This window comes from Saccopteryx bilineata, chromosome 3 (genome assembly GCF_036850765.1).
Source record: "Saccopteryx bilineata isolate mSacBil1 chromosome 3, mSacBil1_pri_phased_curated, whole genome shotgun sequence".
In the NCBI taxonomy this organism is placed as follows: Eukaryota; Metazoa; Chordata; class Mammalia; order Chiroptera; family Emballonuridae; genus Saccopteryx; species Saccopteryx bilineata.
In genome coordinates this window covers 294723307-294741429 of record NC_089492.1, presented here as the reverse complement: position 1 = coordinate 294741429, position 18123 = coordinate 294723307, and the positions used below count along the sequence as shown (strand labels likewise).

Genomic DNA, 18123 nt, shown 5'->3' with positions numbered 1-18123 from the left:
CAAAATGTTTTCTCATACTTACCAAATAGTTTTCTATTTTAACTGATGGTCAGTTACCAGACTTTGTTCGTAACATATAGTTTTACATCTGTTCAAAGAGTCTCATATCTTTCTGGGCCTATTCATTTCCAGAATAGACAATAGCCAGGTTATTCATCCCATGCATTCACTTGATGTCCCATCATTATATGTTGTCCAATTAAAAAAATTTTTTTCCCTTTTCCATGTGAGAGGAGGGGTGATAGGCTGCTGCATGCGCCCGAGATGTGAATCACCTAGCAGTCCCCTTCTGGGGACAATGTTCCACCCATCTGGAACCATGCTCAAAACAGCTATTTTTAGCGCCTGAGGTGAAGGCTCCAATTTAACCTTGGCTGTGGGAGGGGAAGAGAAAGGAGAGGGGGAAGGGGGAAGAAGCAGATGGATGCTTCTGTGTGCCCTGGGTGGAAATTGAACCCAAGACTTTCACAGGCTGGGCCAACGCTCTACCACTGAGACAACCGGTCAGGGCTTTTTTATATGCAACAGAAGAACCCTCGAGTTCAGAGGTGAGTGCCAGACAGCAAATAAACACGAAGGCCCATGCTCCCAGCAGTCACAACAGGGAAAGGAAACCTCTCTTCCCAGCCTCACCCAGCCACCTTGTTTGGAAGTAAGCCCTGCCTTATCCATGACAAGCCCTCAGAAACAACTACTACAATACTTTACAGGTCCCCAACAGCCAATGGCAGGCAATGATGTTACACTTTTTTTTTAATGATTTTTAAAATCTTTTTTTAAAATTCATTTATTCATTTTAGAGAGGAGAGGGAGAGACAGAAAGAAGAGAGACAGAGAGAGAAGGGGGGGGGGGAGGAGCTGGAAGCATCAACTCCCAAGTTCTTTGACCAGGCAAGCCCAGGGTTTCGAACCGGCGACCTCAGCACTAACAGGTCGACGCTTTATCCCATTGCGCCACCACAGGTCAGGCTTTAATGATTTTTTGTAAGGTATTTTTCCCCACTGAGAAAGAAGGGGCCAAAGTGGAATAATAAAGGCTTTATTCAGTACAGAGCGCACATCCTGCCAGACGAGGTTTCCTGGCCCTGAGGAAATATGGAGGCCAAGGAAGTCGCAAGTGGTGACCCTCGTGGGAGATATTTAAAGGGTCCCTAGGGTGGTCGAGTTAATATGACGTACTGAAATCTCACTGGCTGACAGAGGTGTTGCTCTTTTCCAGAGGGCTCCTGGGAAGTTTCTTTTGGTGCACTTGGTTGTGGGCGGTCCTAGCCAAAATTCCTAGGTCTGGGTTCCCAGCCTGACCTTTCCCTATTATCCACCGGACCTTACAATTTTATTTTTTGATTTTCGATATGGGAGAGAGAAAGTAGGCGGGGGGTGGGAAACAAGAAGCATCAACTCATAGTAGTTGCTTCTATGTGCCTTGACCAGGCAAGCCTGAGGTTTTCAACTGGTAACCTCAGCATTCCTCGTCAATGCTTTATCCAATGCGTCACCACAAGTCAGACATGTTATACTTTATTCTTAAGGCCCCCAATCAAGACAGCCTGCCTTTGCTAGCCTCACCCCGTCGGGTAAGCAGCCAATCAATCCGTTTTGGTTCTCTATCTCTGAGTCCCAACCCCTCTATTAACGCAAGCCCTCCCCAAGCTGTACACCTCCCCCCCGCCCCAGCTCTGCGCAAATTGCGCAGCAATCTGCAGTTAATGAGAGCCCTTAAGCCTGCTCTTTGGCAAATTCTCATTAACAGTTTCTCAGTGCTTACAACTTTAGGGGAGCCAGTTGTCCCTGCATAGAAGCAACTGGTCCTAACTCTGAAAGGAAACTTGATCTATCAATTGCTGCTACTTTAGCAGGTGGGCCATCTGGTCAACTGATGATCCGCCCGTCCAGGTTGTAGGAGTTGTGCCAGGCAGGCAGCGGTGGGCCAAGAGGACCCTGACAATGGTCACAGGATCTGTATTCCTGGCAGGTAAAAGATAACATCTTGAACTGTTGTTATGTTATGTTTCATTTCCTGAACTGTAAAGTGGAAAGATACCGCCCCCCCCCCCCCACACACACCATTTGCCCATGAGACGGGACAGAAGGATGCTAGAGCAGACCTCAGAAACAGCCTCAGGACCTAAAAAAATAACTCATCTCTGAACTATTGGCTCCCAGCACAACCGGGAACCTCCCCCCCCCCTCCCCCGGTGTGTCTTGAGATTTTGACCTATAGAATCTTGTAACCTACAAGCAATCTGGGAGTTGAGGCTTTTTGAGCATTAGTTTCTGCACCCCTGGGTGGCGCCGTTCATTAGTCAAACATTATTTCTCCACTGCAAATTTTGGTGTTCACTGTTTGGCTCTGCTAGTGGATGAACTCTGTGCTGTAACAAGTCCAGTGTGTGTATGTGTGTGTGCGGGGCTGCTCTGAGGCCAGGACCTGTGGACCGTGGTGTTCTACCTACCTAAGGGGCTGGTCACAGAGGTTACGGAAGAGATGCGCTCTGAGTCCACAAATGATGCTGACGCTACCAAAGCATGGAATCAACGGATTCGAGGCATATTTCATTTTACTGCCACACAAAGGCCCCACAAGCAAGGTGTATTCAATGTTCGAATTCAATGTCAGTCCCCATAGTCCTGGCCGGCTAGCTCAGAAGTAGAGTGTCGGCCCTGCGTGTGGAGGTCTCGGGTTCGATTCCCGGCCAGGACACACAGTAGAAGCGCCCATCTGCGTTTCCACCCCTTCCCCTCTCCTTTCTCTCTATCTCTCTCTTCCCCTCCCGTAGCCAAGGCTCCACTGGAGCCAACTTGGCCCGAGCCCTGAGGACGGCTCCATGGCCTCCACCTCAGGCGCTAGAAAGGCTCCAGTTGCAGCTGAGAAACGGCCCAGATGGGCAGAGCATCGCTCCCTCGTGGGCATGCTGGATGGAAACCGGTTGGGCGCGTGCGGGAGTCTGTTTCTCTGCTTTCCGCATCTCAATTCAAAAACACACACAAAAAAAGAAAATAAAAATAAATAAATAAATAAAAATTAAATGTCAGTCCCCAAAGATGAGAAAGTAAACCAAAGCAGCTCTTCCAGGATTAAAGGAGGGATCACTAATAGGGAGATCCCGGAAAATAGGGCACTGTCCCAGGTCAGCACGGAAATATGTGAGCGTCTCCTTTAATAACGAGCTTTGGCTCTCCAGGTCGCTCTTTTCCCTTTCTCTTATTCCTGCCTTCGCGCAGGCGTCCTCAAAATCTCCAAAAGCCCGCGGCCCTATTGGATGCCGCTTAAAAACAACATTACCCAGAATTTCGTGCTCGCCCTAAGGTCATGGGATGGCGTCATGGCCATCAGATGAAATGGGCGTGTCCTGCTGCCAGTCAGGCCGAGGTGAACTTCCGGCGCCTCTGTCATGATGTCATTATAGCGCGCCAGGACTGTCAGAAAGTCCACTTTGGCTGTAGTGGTTCTGAATTCAGAGTGGGGTCTCCGGAGTCCCCCTAGCGCCCGCGCCCTGTCCTCGTCGGCTCCCGGAGGCGGCCTCCTGAGCCTTGGGAGCGTTTTGCGCCCAGGGAAGGTGTTGGGTTTCGGCTGAGCCCCGGGTCTGTTCTCGAGATCTCATGGCGGCCGTGGCGCTGATGGACCAGGCTGGGGTAAGTGGGGCGGGGGGTTCCCAAGCCTTCAGAGAATCAGATGTCGGGTTTGGTGTGTTCTTTATTTATTTATTTATTTACTTACTTGTGATAGAGACATCGAGGGACAGATAGGGACAGACGGACAGGAAGGGAGAGAGATGAGAAGCATAAATTCTTCATTGTGGCACCTTAGTTGTTCATTGAGTGCTTTCTCATATGTGCCTTGACCAGGGGGTTACAGCAGACCGAGTAACCCCTTGTTTTCCAGTCTGCGACCTCGGGGTTCGAACTTGGGTCCTCTACGTCCTAGTCCGACGTTCTATCCGCCTGGTGAGGCAGGTTTAGTATGTTCTAGAACTTCATCACACACACACATACACACACACACACACCCTCCCTCCCCCACCATCGCTCCCTCCTCTTAAAGTCTAAAGGCCATGGAGGGTGGTCGCTCACGTCGGATAATAAGACAAGGTTACCATCTTCAATGTCTAAGGCGTGGGGTGTGCCTGGGTTTCCAATGTAAGGAAGCCAGCTGGTCAAAATACCTGGAGATTGACCTGGAAATGCTGAGGTCGCCAGTTCAAAACCTTGGGCTTGCCTGGTCAAGCACATATGGGAGTCGATGCTTCCAGCTCCTCCCCCTTCTCTCTCTCTCTCTGTCTCTCTCCTCTCTCTTTACTCTCTAAAAATGAATAAAATAAAACATACCAAAAAAAAAAAGTACCTGGGCCCTGGCCGGTTGGCTCAGTGGTAGAGTGTCAGCCTGGCGTGCAGAAGTCCCAGGTTCGATTCCCGGCCAGGGCACACAAGGGAAGCGCCCATCTGCTTCTCCACTCCTCCCCCTCTCCTTCCTCTCTGTCTCTCTCTTCCCCTCCTGCAGCCGAGGCTTCATTGGAGCAAAGATGGCCTGGGCGCTGGGAATGGCTCCTCCGACTCTGCCCCAGGCGCTAGAGTGGCTCTGGTCGCAACAGAGCGACGCCCCGGAGGGGCAGAGCATCGCCCCCTGGTGGGCATGCCGGGTGGATCCCGGTAGGGCGCATGTGGGAGTCTGTCTATCTCTCCCCGTTTCCGGCTTCAGAAAAATACAGAAAACAAAACAAAACAAAAAAAACCTGGAGATGGGAGTGAGTCAGGAGAGTTCTGGGAGCCTCCGGTCTCTGTGTTCTGTCTGGTGAGCACAGAGGGCTGGCGGGCAGGGCTCAGGCCAGGAGAGGCAGCCTGAAGAACAAGGCCACTTTTCAGATGGGAGTGGGAGCTATGGGAAGTTTGGAACAGAGGAGGGAGGTGGTCTGATTTGGGTGTCAACACGCTCCCTCTGGCGGCAGATTGGAAAGATTGGGGGGAAGGAGGCAGGGAGACCAGGATGGAGTCTACTGTAACAGTCCAAGGAGGTGTTGGTGGTGGGAGAACCATAGTGGTGGCAGTGGAGGTTGGAGACGTGTATGAGTTTTGTAGATGTTTTTATACATTAGGGCCGACCAGATTTTCTGATGAGACAGTGATATTCTGGAAGTCTTCACTTGTTCCTCTCTCTGCCCTTAAATCTGGGGGCCCTGAAGGTGGGTCATCTCTAGCCTAGTGTCCCAGTAGAGCCCAAGCTGTACGTAGATCAGGCATCCCTGATTCGACTTCCCCGTGCAGTGGGACACTCCTGCTGCTTATCAGCAGGGTTGGCAGTCTCTTCAACTCTTGAGGCAGCTATGAGGATTTTACTTATGAGTGCCAACACTAACTGCCACCAGAGGTAAAACACAGTTGACACACAAGTTATTTGCTAGAATCACACAGGCAGTTTATTAATCACAAATCCTATGGCGTGCCTGGGTACAGCTTAAGGTGGCCGCGTCGGCGTGCTCTTCTCGGCTGTCTTTGGTCAGAGTGGGGAGGAGACAGTCCATGTTCACGTTGGAGTCTGGGTGGCTACTGCAGCAGGGGAGCCCCTCAGCTTTACTAACCTTTCCTGGCCAGCGCCTTCTAACAGGTGTCAACCTACAGGATTATCATCTCAAACCACCTTTTTGGGAGTTCCTCACAGGGAGCCCTTTTTATGTTAATCTACTGAAATGTCACATCAAGCCCTTTTAAGATGTTCCTAGGGAAGCTTCATGTTTATGTTAACTTACAGAGTTATGACATCAAGCCACTTCTTATCTATTTATAACTTCACACACACTAACTGGGCCCTGCTCGAAAGTCAAAGTCTGTTTATCACATCTGTGCACACTATATTAATTCCCATCCACATGGCATAACTTTATTTGATTTTCTTAATTAATTTTAATATTATATCTTCATTACTTTTATATATCTTCCATATTTTTTATATTTCTATATATTTAATTACTATAACATTATATTACTACAACACTTAGCATTATGAATCTAGGCCAGGAGTTCATATGGAGTAGTTCCTAATTTTGGCAGCCAATAGGAAGAGGACTGGGAGGATGTATTAGACCTAAGAACAGCAAATGCTTGGAGGTAAGACTGAGTTGGGAATCCTCAGAGAACCACAGGTCTTTGCTAAATTGGTTGGAACTAGGCTAGGAGTCAGGCAGGGAGGACAGGCCAAGCCACTGGGCCTCTATACTGAGGGTATTGACCAGGTGTTGCCAACATTTTTTGCTCCTGGGCCACATTGGGAAGAAAATTTTTCATGGGCCAGACAAAATATTAAAATTAAAAAATGTGGCCTGACCTGTAGTGGCGCAGTGGATAAAGCATTGACCTGGAAATGCTGAGGTTGCCGGTTCAAAACCCTGGGCTTGCCTGGTCAAGGCACATATGGGAGTTGATGCTTCCAGCTCCTCCCCCCTTCTCTCTCTCTGTCTCTCCTCTCTCTCTCTCTCTCTCTCCCCCTCTCCTCTCTAAAATGAACAAATAAAAAAAAATTTTTAAATTAAAAAATGTTAAATACAAAAACAATTATTTTAAGTAAACAAAATTTTATTATGTAATTTGTTTATGAATAAATGTGAGTGAAAAAAATTTTAATAGACAATATTAGTTTAATAAAAATATAATTACATACCATATAAGTATCTAAACTGTATCGCAATCAATCTAAACAATATTTAATTAATAGAATGAGCTTGAAGGGGTTATATCGCAAATAAAACAATTATTTCATTTTACAAACAGCCTGGACACGTTTTCACTTATCAACTGCAGCTACTGTCTATGCTACAGTGCCACTTGATTCAGCACACTTGACCACAAAAATAACGAATTGTTTGACCTTGTATGGCACTGGCAAACTCTGCCTAAAAGAATGTGGGTTTTACATCGCCGCTAAATGTTAAACAGTTCATATCAAGTACAGACGAGTACAAAAGTTGTAAATCTTTATAATGGAATTAAAAAAAAAAAGCAGTATTGTGCATCCATTTGACCAGTTATTGGAAGCTAACCCTAGATTAGTCACACGCGGAATTCTTTTCCATGTATCACTATCTTCTTAAATATCTCCATTTCCAAGAATCAAAGACACTTCCACTTCTGAGTAGCTGAGATTTTAAAGTAGTGGAGAATATTAAAAATTTAACTGTGGCTGCATAAACTCATTACGGCCTGCGGGCCGTATGTTGGACATGCCTGGTGTTGACACTTGGAAGATTTTGAGCACAAGAGAGATGATCTGATGCAGATCTGAACAGGCTCCCTTTGGCTGCTGTCTGATTGAGGACAGAATGCGGGCACGAGGAAGGAGGTACTGTAGTGTCAGTGGTGATGGCTAGCCTAGAGGGGTAGCAGGGGAAATGAGAGAAGTTGGTGGATTCTGTATCAGGCTTTTAAGTAGGGTGACTGGATTTTCTGCTGTCAAGGGTGAATGAGAAAGGGAAAAGTCATGGATGACCCCAGGAGTTTCTGCTTTAGCAGGTAGAGGACTACAGAAGTGCCATCAACTGAGGTAGACAGCTTGGTGGCAGGAATACTGTATTTCCCCACGTATAAGATACAATCCCCCGCCCTGGCCGGTTGGCTCAGTGGTAGAGCGTTGGCCTGGCGTGCAGGAGTTCCAGGTTCGATTCCCAGCCAGAGCACACAAGAGAAGCGCCCATCTGCTTCTCCACCCCTTCCCCTCTCCTTCCTCTCTGTCTCTCTCTTCCCCTCCCAAAACCAAGGCTCCATTGGAGCAAGGTTGGCCCGGGCGCTGAGGATGGCTCTATGGCCTCTGCCTCAAGCACTAGAATGGCTTTGGATACGACTTAGCAACGTCCCAGATAGGCAGAGCATCGCCTCCTGGTGGGCATGCTGGGTGGATCCCGGTTGGGTGCATGCAGGAGTCTGACTGCCTCCCCTTTTCCAACTTCAGAAAAATACAAAAAAAAAAAAAAAGACACAATCCCCGCCCCCAAAAAATTTGGGGTCTAAAACTGGGTCCGTCTTATACAGTGGTTGTAGATGTATTTTAACTTGCATTTCCTGATTTTTCATGCTTGTATGAATTTTATGATGAATAAAACTTGAGTTCAATAACTTTTTTGGGGGGTATTTTTCTGAAGTGAGAAACGGAGGCAGAGAGACAGACTCTGGTATGCCCCCAACCCAGATCCACCTGGCATGCCCACGAGGGGGCGATGCTCCGCCCATTTGGGGCATTGGGGCATTGCTCTATTGCAGGGGTCAGGAACCCATGGCTCCCAAGCCACATGTGGCTCTTTTTTTTTAAAAAGATGTGGCTCTTTTGATGGTTGCATCTAGCTTGCAGACAAATCTTTAATTTAAAAAAAAGTTAAAAATATAAAACATTCTCATGTATTAGAATCCATTCATTTCCTACTGCTCATGTTCATGGTTGCGGGTGGCTGGAGCCAATCACAGCTGTTCTCTGGGACAACACCAAATTTTTTTGGATAATGCATAACATACACGGGTTGTTGTATGGCTCTCGCAGAATTACATTTTAAAATATGTGGTGTTCATGGCTCTCTCAGCCAAAAAGGTTTCCAACCCCTGCTCTATTGCAACTGGAACCATTCTAGTGCTTGAGGTGGAGGCCATGGAGCCGTCCTCAGCACCCGGGCCAACTTTGCTCCAATGGAGCCTTTGCTGTGGGAGGGGAAGGAAGAGAGAGAAAGGAGAGGGGGAAGGGTGGAAAGGCAGATGGGCGCTTCTCCTGTATGCCCTGGCCGGAAATAGAACCCAGGACTTCCACACGCCAGGCCGATGCTCTACCTCTGAACCAACAGGCAAGGAAGGGCTTGCATTCGGTAACTTTATGTAATACATTTTTTTTTCAAATTTTGGGCCTCAAAATTAAGATGCATCTTTTACCCGGGAGCATCTAATACATGGGGAAATACGGCAACTTTCAGTAGCTCTATGAAGAATTAGGCTTTTGGCATGTTTAAGAAGTCCCAGAGATCTGGCTGGGTGGCTCAGTGGATAGTGTCATCCCAGCACACTGAGGTCACAGATTTAATCCTTGGTCAGGGTACGTACAAGAAGCAATCTTTGAATGCTCAACTTAATGGAACAACTAGGTATAGTGGTGACTTGATGCTCCTCATTCTCTCTCCCTTTCTCTCTCAAATCAGTGGGAAAAAACATCCCAAAGACCCCTTACTTGAGGCATCAAGCTGGGCACAGGATTTTTGCTCGAAGAAGTTCAAAAGGTGGCAGCTCACCTCACCAGGCGGTGTCGCAGTGGATAGAGCGTCGGACTGGGATGTGGAGGATCCAGGTTCGAGACTCCAAGGTTGCCAGCCTGAGCATGGGCTCATCTGGTTTGAGCAAGGCTCACCAGCTTGAGCCCAAGGTTGATGGCTTGAGCAAGGGTCACTCGGTCTGCTGTAGCCCCCCAGTCAAGGCACATATCAGAAATCAATCAATGAACAACTAAGGAACCGCAACGAAGTATTGATGTTTCTCATCTCTCTCCCTTCGTGTCTGTCTGTCCCTTTCTCTGACTCTCTCTGTCTCTGCCACAAAAAAAAAAAGAAAAAAATAGGTGGCAGCTAATGTGTGGAATGGAGTGGAGCCGTGGATTACATGTAGGAGGGAGGATCTTCAGGTCACAGTGGCAGTACTGTTAATAACTGGAAAATCAAAACTTGGAACTGAGGACTGTGTCTCTTGCTTATGCATTTGGGTGGCAGTGGTGGCTCTCATAAAGTCCTAGAAGCACTTTTCTTGGACACTGTTTACGGAGTGGGGGAGGGGAGATTTCGGGGTGGCTCTTGTGTTGAGAAGGTTGTCGGTGGTAGTGGAAGGTGTTGCCAGATGTGAGGACAGTGTGGTTCAAAGAGTGGTGTCTGTATCGAGAAGTGTGTGAACTGATGGCCTTAAGGTTGTATCTGGGAGGTCTGGTTCTGGAAGACAATTTGGAAAACTGGCTGGCAGGGGAGTATTTGGGGCCCTTCCTGCCAGACTTAGTTCACACAGTCTCTGTTGGCCCACCTGCCTGGTTCTGCTCTGGGCTGGACTCGGTGATCAGAGGGATGTGAAGAGTAGAGTAAGGCCCTGGCCAGTTGGCTCAGCGGTAGAGCGTCGGCCTAGCGTGCGGAGGACCCCGGTTCGATTCCCGGCCAGGGCACACAGGAGAAGCGCCCATTTGCTTCTCCACCCCTCCGCCGCGCTTTCCTCTCTGTCTCTCTCTTCCCCTCCCGCAGCCAAGGCTCCATTGGAGCAAAGATGGCCCGGGCGCTGGGGATGGCTCTGTGGCCTCTGCCTCAGGCGCTAGAGTGGCTCTGGTCGCAACATGGCGACGCCCAGGATGGGCAGAGCATCGCCCCCTGGTGGGCAGAGCGTCGCCCCTGGTGGGCGTGCCGGGTGGATCCCGGTCGGGCGCATGCGGGAGTCTGTCTGACTGTCTCTCCCTGTTTCCAGCTTCAGAAAAATGAAAAAAAAAAAAAAAAAAAAAAGAGTAGAGTAAGCATTAGGGATGCCAAGGGCTGATATCTCCTCCGAGCTGAGAGGCTGGGGAGGCCAGGGACCCGGGACTGCTTGTGAGAGCACTGAGATCTGGGGAGAGAGGGTGTGCCGCCTGTGAGCTCAACTGTCCCCATCACGGCAGGGCTGTGTGACCTTTGAGGACGTGTTCGTGTACTTCTCCCGGGAGGAGTGGGGCCTCCTGGAGGAGGCTCAGAGACGCCTGTACCGTGACGTGATGCTGGAGAACTTTGCACTTGTGTCCTCGCTGGGTAAGTCCCTGTTTTTGTTACCTGTGGCTACACAACCAATTTCTCCCAAATTGAGTGGCTGAAAGCAGTAAAAATGACATGTTTTGGTGCATCAGAAAGCTGATCACAGCTTCCCCAGGTGCTTTCGGCTTAGGCGCCTTTATGAGGTCTCAGTCAAGCTGTCAGTCCGAGCCACGTTCTTGTGTGAAGGCCAGTCCCAGGAAGAATCCTTGTACAAATTCACCCCTGTTGTTATTTGCAAGATTCTTGTTTCTTGCAACTTGTTGAACTGTGAGCATTAGCTCCTCGCTGCTTGTTGGCATGGCCTCCCTCAGTTCCTTGCCATGGTGGCCTTTCTGTGGTGTATGTACCTCATAGCATGGAAGCTGCCTTCTCTCTGAGCAACTAAGCAAGACCGAATGCCCAGGATGGAAGCTTGTAACTTGACTTGACTGTGACATACCATAATTTTTGTTACATTCTTTTCTTTAGAAATGGATCACTCCCTGCCTGACCAGTGGTGGCACACTGGATAGAGCATGGACCTGGCACGCTGAAGTCATTGGTTCAAAATCCCAATGACTCTCCGAGAGGCTCTCCGGCTTTAGTGTGGGATCATCGACATTACTGCAGGGTTGCTGGCTTGAGTCTAAGGTCACTGGCTTGAGCAAGGGGTCACTCACTCTGCTGTAGCCCCCCAGACAAGTCACATATGAGAAAGCAATCAATGAACAACTAAAGTGCCGCAACTGTGAGTTGATGCTTCTCATCCCTCCCCCTTTCTGTCTTTCTGTCTCTATCTCTTTCTCTCGCTCACTAAAAAATAATTAAAATAAAAAAATAATAACAATAAATGGATCAGTCAGTCTAGTCTACAATCAGGGCTCATCTAAGGGCAAGAATACCAGGAGGGAGGCTTTCCTGGGGGACTTCTCCAAGGCATACATCCACATGCCCTCGCACCCACTCCAGTGTTCTTGGGGTTTGCTTATTCCCCTGTACTCTAGGGGCCGCCCTTGCTGTCCGGCCAGATCACTGTGTCTGGTCCCACCCACAGTAAGTGCGATGGTGCCAGAGCTGGGTCGTGTGTGATGTCCCTGCATCACTGGACCATCCCCACACTTGCTGTCTCAAGGTTTGCAGGAACAGGTGAGAGATCAGGGCTTTTTCAGTTGGCTCAACAGATTCTGTATGGCATGGGAGCTCCCAGGTCAGGTGACTGTCCACCTCTGTGGTACCTCTGTGTTCCATGTTCTGCCCTCATTCTCCAGCTGACATTTCCTGGGGCCCCACTCTGCCAGGAATTGTGGGTATTGACATGGTCACTGCTTGCAGAGGTCTCAGGGCTCTTCTGCCAAATCCTCCTTTGAAGTTCTTTATGTTTGGGGTTTTTTTGTGACAGAGACAGAGAGAGGGACAGATAGAGACAGACAGACAAGAAGGGAGGGAGATGAGAAGCATTAGTTCTTCATTGCAGAAGCAATAGTTGTTCATTGATTGCTTTCTCATATGTGCCTTGACCAGGGGGCTACAGCACAGCGAGTGACCTTGTTGCTCAAACCAGATGAGTCCGCACTCAAGCCAGTGACCTCGGGGTCTCGAACCTGGGTCCTCCACATCCCAGTCCGATGCTCTGTCCACTGCGCCACTGCCTGGTCAGGCTAGAAGTTCTTTTTTAACCTTTTTATTTTCTGTGGTTGGCTCTACTTGGATCACTTATCTGCCCTGTGTTTCCTTTATGACTTCCTTCTGCCAGACCCCGCACAGTTTCCCAGAGGGAGACCGACTGAAGGCCTTGGTGACTGCAGGGCACACCTGACCACAGCCACACATAGAGGGTCTGGCCTGCAGAACAGGGAGGGGGGAGAAGGTCCCTTTAGGGCCTGGGTTCAAATCCTCCCTTCAACCTGCTCTGTGTGCACCAGTGTTTTCTTGCTCCCGTCGATAGCAAGACCTCATTTCTCCCTTTCCCTTGTTCACTCATAGTGTGGCCCACTTGTCATCCCTGTTCTGTCGCCATCCCTTGGATGTTTCCCCACTTCTCTGGCCTCTGTGTCTCGCTCATTCTCTACTCCCTCTGCAGTGCTCCGTGGCATTGGCTTCTTGAACGTGTCATCACTTGTGCACATGTCCTTAAACAGTCCTTAAGAGCCGAACAGCGACCTTTGCTATTGGGTCTTTCTGGGCCTGGACACACAGCCTTTGGTGCAGAGCTGACCAGATGCCAGCGGCCAAGGCCCCGCTGAAACCTCTTCTCTCTCTGCTGTCCACCATCTTTGTGTCTTTCCCCAGCATTAGAGTTCCCCCATTCTGTGACCTTCAGAGGCCCGGGACTATCAGCGGGCCTTCCCTCACCCCTATCCCGGCTCCCTCTTCCTGTCCTGCAGCCAGAGGACTCCTTCCTCGGTGTGTCACACACACACACACGTGTGTGCTAGTGCTGCTGCTTGCCACTGGAGTGCACATGTACCTTACCGGCTTTTCTCTGCTTTCAGATTGCTGGTGGGAAACGGACCACAGGGAGACCCCTCCTGAGCACAATACTTCTGCTGCAGTGCTACAGGTCAGGGCTCCCGATTCAGGGCCACTTATCCAGAAATCCCACCAGTGTGAAGTGTGTGACCCGCTCTTGAAAGACCTTGTGCCGCTGGCTGAATATCAGCCGTCCTGCCCCGCACAGAGACTGGACACCCGTGGCCCATGCAGAGGAGGGTTTCTGTTCAGTGCCTACTGTGACCAGCGCCAGCAGCAGTATACCAGAGAAAAGCCCTTCAACAGGAATGATGGTATGGCCTCCTTTGTGAAGAGCTACACCGTCCCCACGTCAGGGAGTCCCTTTTCTTGCAGGGAGAATGGGACGGACCTGCTGGACAGCTCTGGCCCCTTCCAGCGCCAGACCGTTCGCTGTGGACTGAGCCCGTTTAAGAGGACTGGGTTCCTGGAATATTTTCCACATGGCGCCGGCTTCGGGGGACACCAGGGCAACCCTGATGCGCTGGTGCTTTTCAATGGCGGCAACGACGATGGGAAAGCCTTCCTGGGTCCCCTCACCCTGCTGGAAAAACAGATAGCTCACACTCAAGTGAGACCTGTTAGATGCCTGCCATGTGGAAATGTTTCCAAGGAGAAATCATCTCGCGTTCACGACAGAAAAATTCCCACTGGAGAAGCATCCCACATGTGCAAGGAGTGTGGGAAGGCCTTCATGTACCCATCCCACCTAAAAACACACCAGAAATTTCACGCGGAGAAAAGACATTATACGTGCAATGAGTGCGGCAAGACCTTCAGCCGCAAGGACACGCTCATCCAGCACCAGAGAGTCCACACGGGAGAGAGGTCTTACGACTGCAGTGAGTGCGGGAAGGCCTACAGCAGAAGCTCCCACCTTGTCCAGCACCAGAGGATCCACACGGGAGAGAAGCCTTACAAGTGCGGTGAGTGTGGAAAGGCCTTCAGCCGCAAGGACACACTGGTCCAGCACCAGAGGTTCCACACTGGAGAGAGGCCATATGAGTGCAGCGAGTGCGGGAAATTCTTTAGCCAGAGTTCCCACCTGATTGAACACTGGCGGATTCACACTGGTGCAAGGCCCTATGAGTGTGTCGAGTGTGGGAAATTCTTCAGCCATAACTCTAGCCTCATTAAACACCGGAGGGTCCACACTGGAGCAAGATCTTACGTATGCAGCAAGTGTGGGAAGGCCTTCAGCTGCAAAGACACACTCGTCCAGCACCAGATAATTCACACGGGAGCGAGGCCCTATGAGTGCCGTGAGTGCGGGAAGGCCTTCAGCCGCAAGGACACCCTCGTGCAGCACCAGAAAATCCACACAGGGGAAAGGCCTTACGAGTGTGGCGAGTGTGGGAAGTTCTTCAGCCACAGCTCCAACCTCATTGTGCACCGGAGAATCCACACCGGAGCCAAGCCTTACGCGTGCGGCGAATGCGGGAAGTGCTTCAGCCACAACTCCAGCCTCATCCTACACCAGAGAGTTCACACCGGAGCACGGCCTTACGTGTGTGGCGAGTGCGGGAAAGCCTACATCAGCAGCTCCCACCTCGTTCAGCACAAGAAGGTTCACACAGGAGCAAGGCCTTATGAGTGCAGTGAATGTGGGAAGTTCTTTAGCCGCAACTCGAGCCTCATCCTGCACCAGAGAGTTCACACAGGAGAAAAGCCATACGTGTGCCGCGAATGCGGGAAGGCTTACAGCCGGAGTTCCCACCTGGTTCGCCACCAGAAAGTTCACACTGGAGAAGGGCCTCAGGACTGCAACAGTTTTGATGGCCCTTTGAACTCCATCCCTTAAACTTGTCTAGCACCAGAAAATTCGCACCAGAAAAAGGCCCTCTGAGTGCAGAACATAGGTGCTGTCTCCTTGGTCAGCCTTAGGACTCAGGCCATAGAAAAGGTCTGGACCTGGTGTGAGGGAGCCATCAACCAGCAGATGAAACTTGGACCTTCGTGTATCTGGCCTGAGGACATTCTCAGTAAGTACCATGCGCGTGTGGAGACTTCATGAGGTACGTTGCACTTTTCTGAACCGCGCATAGCTCTTTAATGGCGGTCCTATCCACGCCAGTGTTCATGGCAAAAACCATCAAGGTCCCACAGTGTGTCAATTACCCCACTATGCTCAGGGAAGGCAGACTCCTGCACTCTCTCTCTCACTCCTGGTTGTGAATCATGGGTGTTCTGAGCCCACTGAAGGTCCTCACTTTCTCCCCCATGATTGGGTTCTGAGTGGACATGATCTATCTAGCCCTGGCCACAAGGATCTCAGTGGGAGTCTGCTGGGAATTTCCAGACAAGATGTCTCTTCTTCTTGGACAAAGTCAACTATAAACATGAGAGCCATGACCTACTCATCCTGCTTCCAAATCACCCACCGTTGGAACTGTCTGCCCCTGGCTGCTCTTGTTTGTGCCGTGATATAGGCCTGGTGGGGCAGCCTTGACTCTTGCAGGGAGGCCTGTTTTCTACATGACATGGATTGAGAAAAAACTGGGTTCTGTGCTAGCCAAGTAGCTCAGTTGGTCAGAACATTGTCCTGATACATCAAGGTTGCGGGTTCAATCCCTAGTCAGGGCACAAGAATCAACCAATGAAATTCAAAACAAAACTGGGTTATGCCTACACAAAGGGAGAAATACCTTCTGTTGGTACCAGGTTCATGTGCCTGAGAAAGGAACAACAGTCTAATTTGGCCTAATTTCCATTGTTGTCCAAAGCTTGCTAGAAAAAAACTGAGGAGATTTGTGTGCCTAATCCTTAGACCTGGAAATCGGGCCTGTCTGTGAGCCTGGAGTTTATTCTAAGAAGGGCATAGTTGGTGTGAAATACTTCAAGGGCTTCGGGAAGCAATAATGAATTGGGTCCCTTTTTCTTAAGAAATGCCCCGTATTCCCCAGCACTTTCAGGGATTTCTGTCTCATGGACCTGTACCGGGGCCGTTCCCCGATGTCCAGAGTCCCATGGGCAGCTGTCATTGACTAGAAGGACTACAGATGGCATGGTGCAAATCATAATTTGTCTAGAAATACTTAGATAACTGAGTGGGCATGACTGACCAAGGAGAGGATGTGTGTCTCTATTTTAAAAGTGTTATATGCAAAAAAACCTCTGTGATTTTTGCCTGTGTCTGCATAGAGTGAGCATAATTCTCAGGCCACTATCAGAGTAAGTTCTCTAAAGGTTTGTAGATTCCTCTAGCTCCCTGGGCTGTTGATTTTTTTTTATTTTTATTTTTTTGTATTTTTCCGAAGTTGGAAACAGGGAGGCAGTCAGACTCCCGCATGCGCCTGACCGGGATCCACCCGGCATGCCCACCAGGGGGCGATGCTCTGCCCCTGTAGGGCATTGCTCTGTTGCATCCAGAGCCATTCTAGCACCCGAGGCAGAGGCCACAGAGCCATCCTCAGTGCCTGGGCAAACCATGCTCCAATGGAGCCTTGGCTGCAGGAGGGGAAGGAGAGGGGGAGGGGTGGAGAAGCAGATGGGCGCTTCTCCTGTGTGCCCTGGCCGGGAATCGAACCCGGGACTCCTGCACGCCAGGCTGACGCTCCATCACTGAGCCAACTGGCCAGGGCCAATTTTTCTTTTTTACAGAGACAGAGAGTCAGAGAGAGGGATAGACAGGTACAGACACAGGAACAAAGAGATAAGCATCAATCATTAGTTTTTCGTTGCGCATTGTGACACATTAGTTGTTCATTGATTGCTCTCTCATATGTGCCTTGACTGTGGACCTTCAGCAGACTGAGTAACCTATTGCTCGAGCCAGCGACCTTGGGTCCAAGCTGGTGAGCTTTGCTCAAACCAGATGAGCCCACGCTCAAGCTGGTGCCCTCGGGGGTCTCGAACCTGGGTCCTCGGCATCCCAGTCTGATGCTCTATCCACTGCGCCACTGCCTGATCAGGCTGGGCTGTTGATGTTAGGGCCATCACGCACCAGCCCTGACAAAAGAGAAGTCTAGAGGAAGGGCTTCTTAGACCCAGCCAGTATTCCTCGGGTATGGAGTGGAAAACAGAGTTCATTGCTCCCTTCGGGGCCCACCCTCCCAAATTGTGGGGCAAAGGGTATGGTAGAACCAAACAGTTGGCTGATGTGACCTTTTAAGAGGGATGGTAAATCTGTTTGTTTTTTTGTTTTATTTTGTACTTTTTTTTGTATTTTTCTGAAGTTAGAAGTGGGGAGGCAGTCAGACAGACTCCTACATGCACCCGAACAGGATCCACCCAGCATGTCCACAGGGGGCGATGCTCTGCCCATCTGGGGCATTGCTCTGTTGCAACCAGAGCCATTCTAGCGCCTGAGGTGGAGGCCATGGATCCGTCCTCAGGGCCTGGGCCAACTTTGCTCCAATGGAGCCTTGGCTGCAGGAGGGGAAGAAAGAGACAGAGAGAAAGGAGAGGGTGGAGGGTGGAGAAACAGGTGGGCACTTCTCCTGTTTGCCCTGGCTGGGAATTGAACCCAGGACATCCACACACTGGGCCGACACTTAACCGCTTAGCCAACTGGCCAGGGCTAAATCTGAGTGTTTTTATTGAGATAACGATGAACATGAAATAAACGGCACATTGAAAAGTGTAAAATGTTTCAGCATGTGGATATGCCTGAGAAACCATCACCACAATGAAAATAATGAACAAGTCCAACAGCGACGCAAGGGGACTTCTTGCGGCCCTTTGTAACCCTCTCCTCCTGGTTCTTTCTATATCCCTTTCCCACAATTCACCAAAAAGAAACAGCAAGCATTTTCTATTATTTGATGTAATATATGTCCTAAGGACTGAATGGAGGACTCTGGCTTTTCTCAGTAACCATGACTATTTTGAGATGACTCCATCCTATGACATATATTGATACTTATTCATT

The 18123-nt window shown here is 49.8% G+C and overlaps 2 protein-coding genes across 2 annotated transcripts in view; both read left to right on the top strand.

Annotated features, from left to right (window-relative positions):
• Positions 1 to 3501: 3501 nt before the first annotated feature.
• Positions 3502 to 16664, top strand: LOC136331824 (zinc finger protein 304-like). The gene is given in 4 exon segments (XM_066270863.1): positions 3502 to 3633; positions 10637 to 10763; positions 13238 to 15039; positions 15041 to 16664. Coding segments are annotated over 4 exon segments (1986 nt in total). The 5' UTR covers positions 3502 to 3600; the 3' UTR covers positions 15065 to 16664.
• Positions 3580 to 18123, top strand: part of LOC136331825 (zinc finger protein 548-like) — a 50979-nt gene continuing 36435 nt past the window's right edge. Inside the window, exon 1 of the mRNA XM_066270866.1 lies at positions 3580 to 3633. The gene's annotated coding sequence lies outside the window, so the exon portion shown is untranslated. The remainder of the gene's footprint in view (positions 3634 to 18123) is intronic.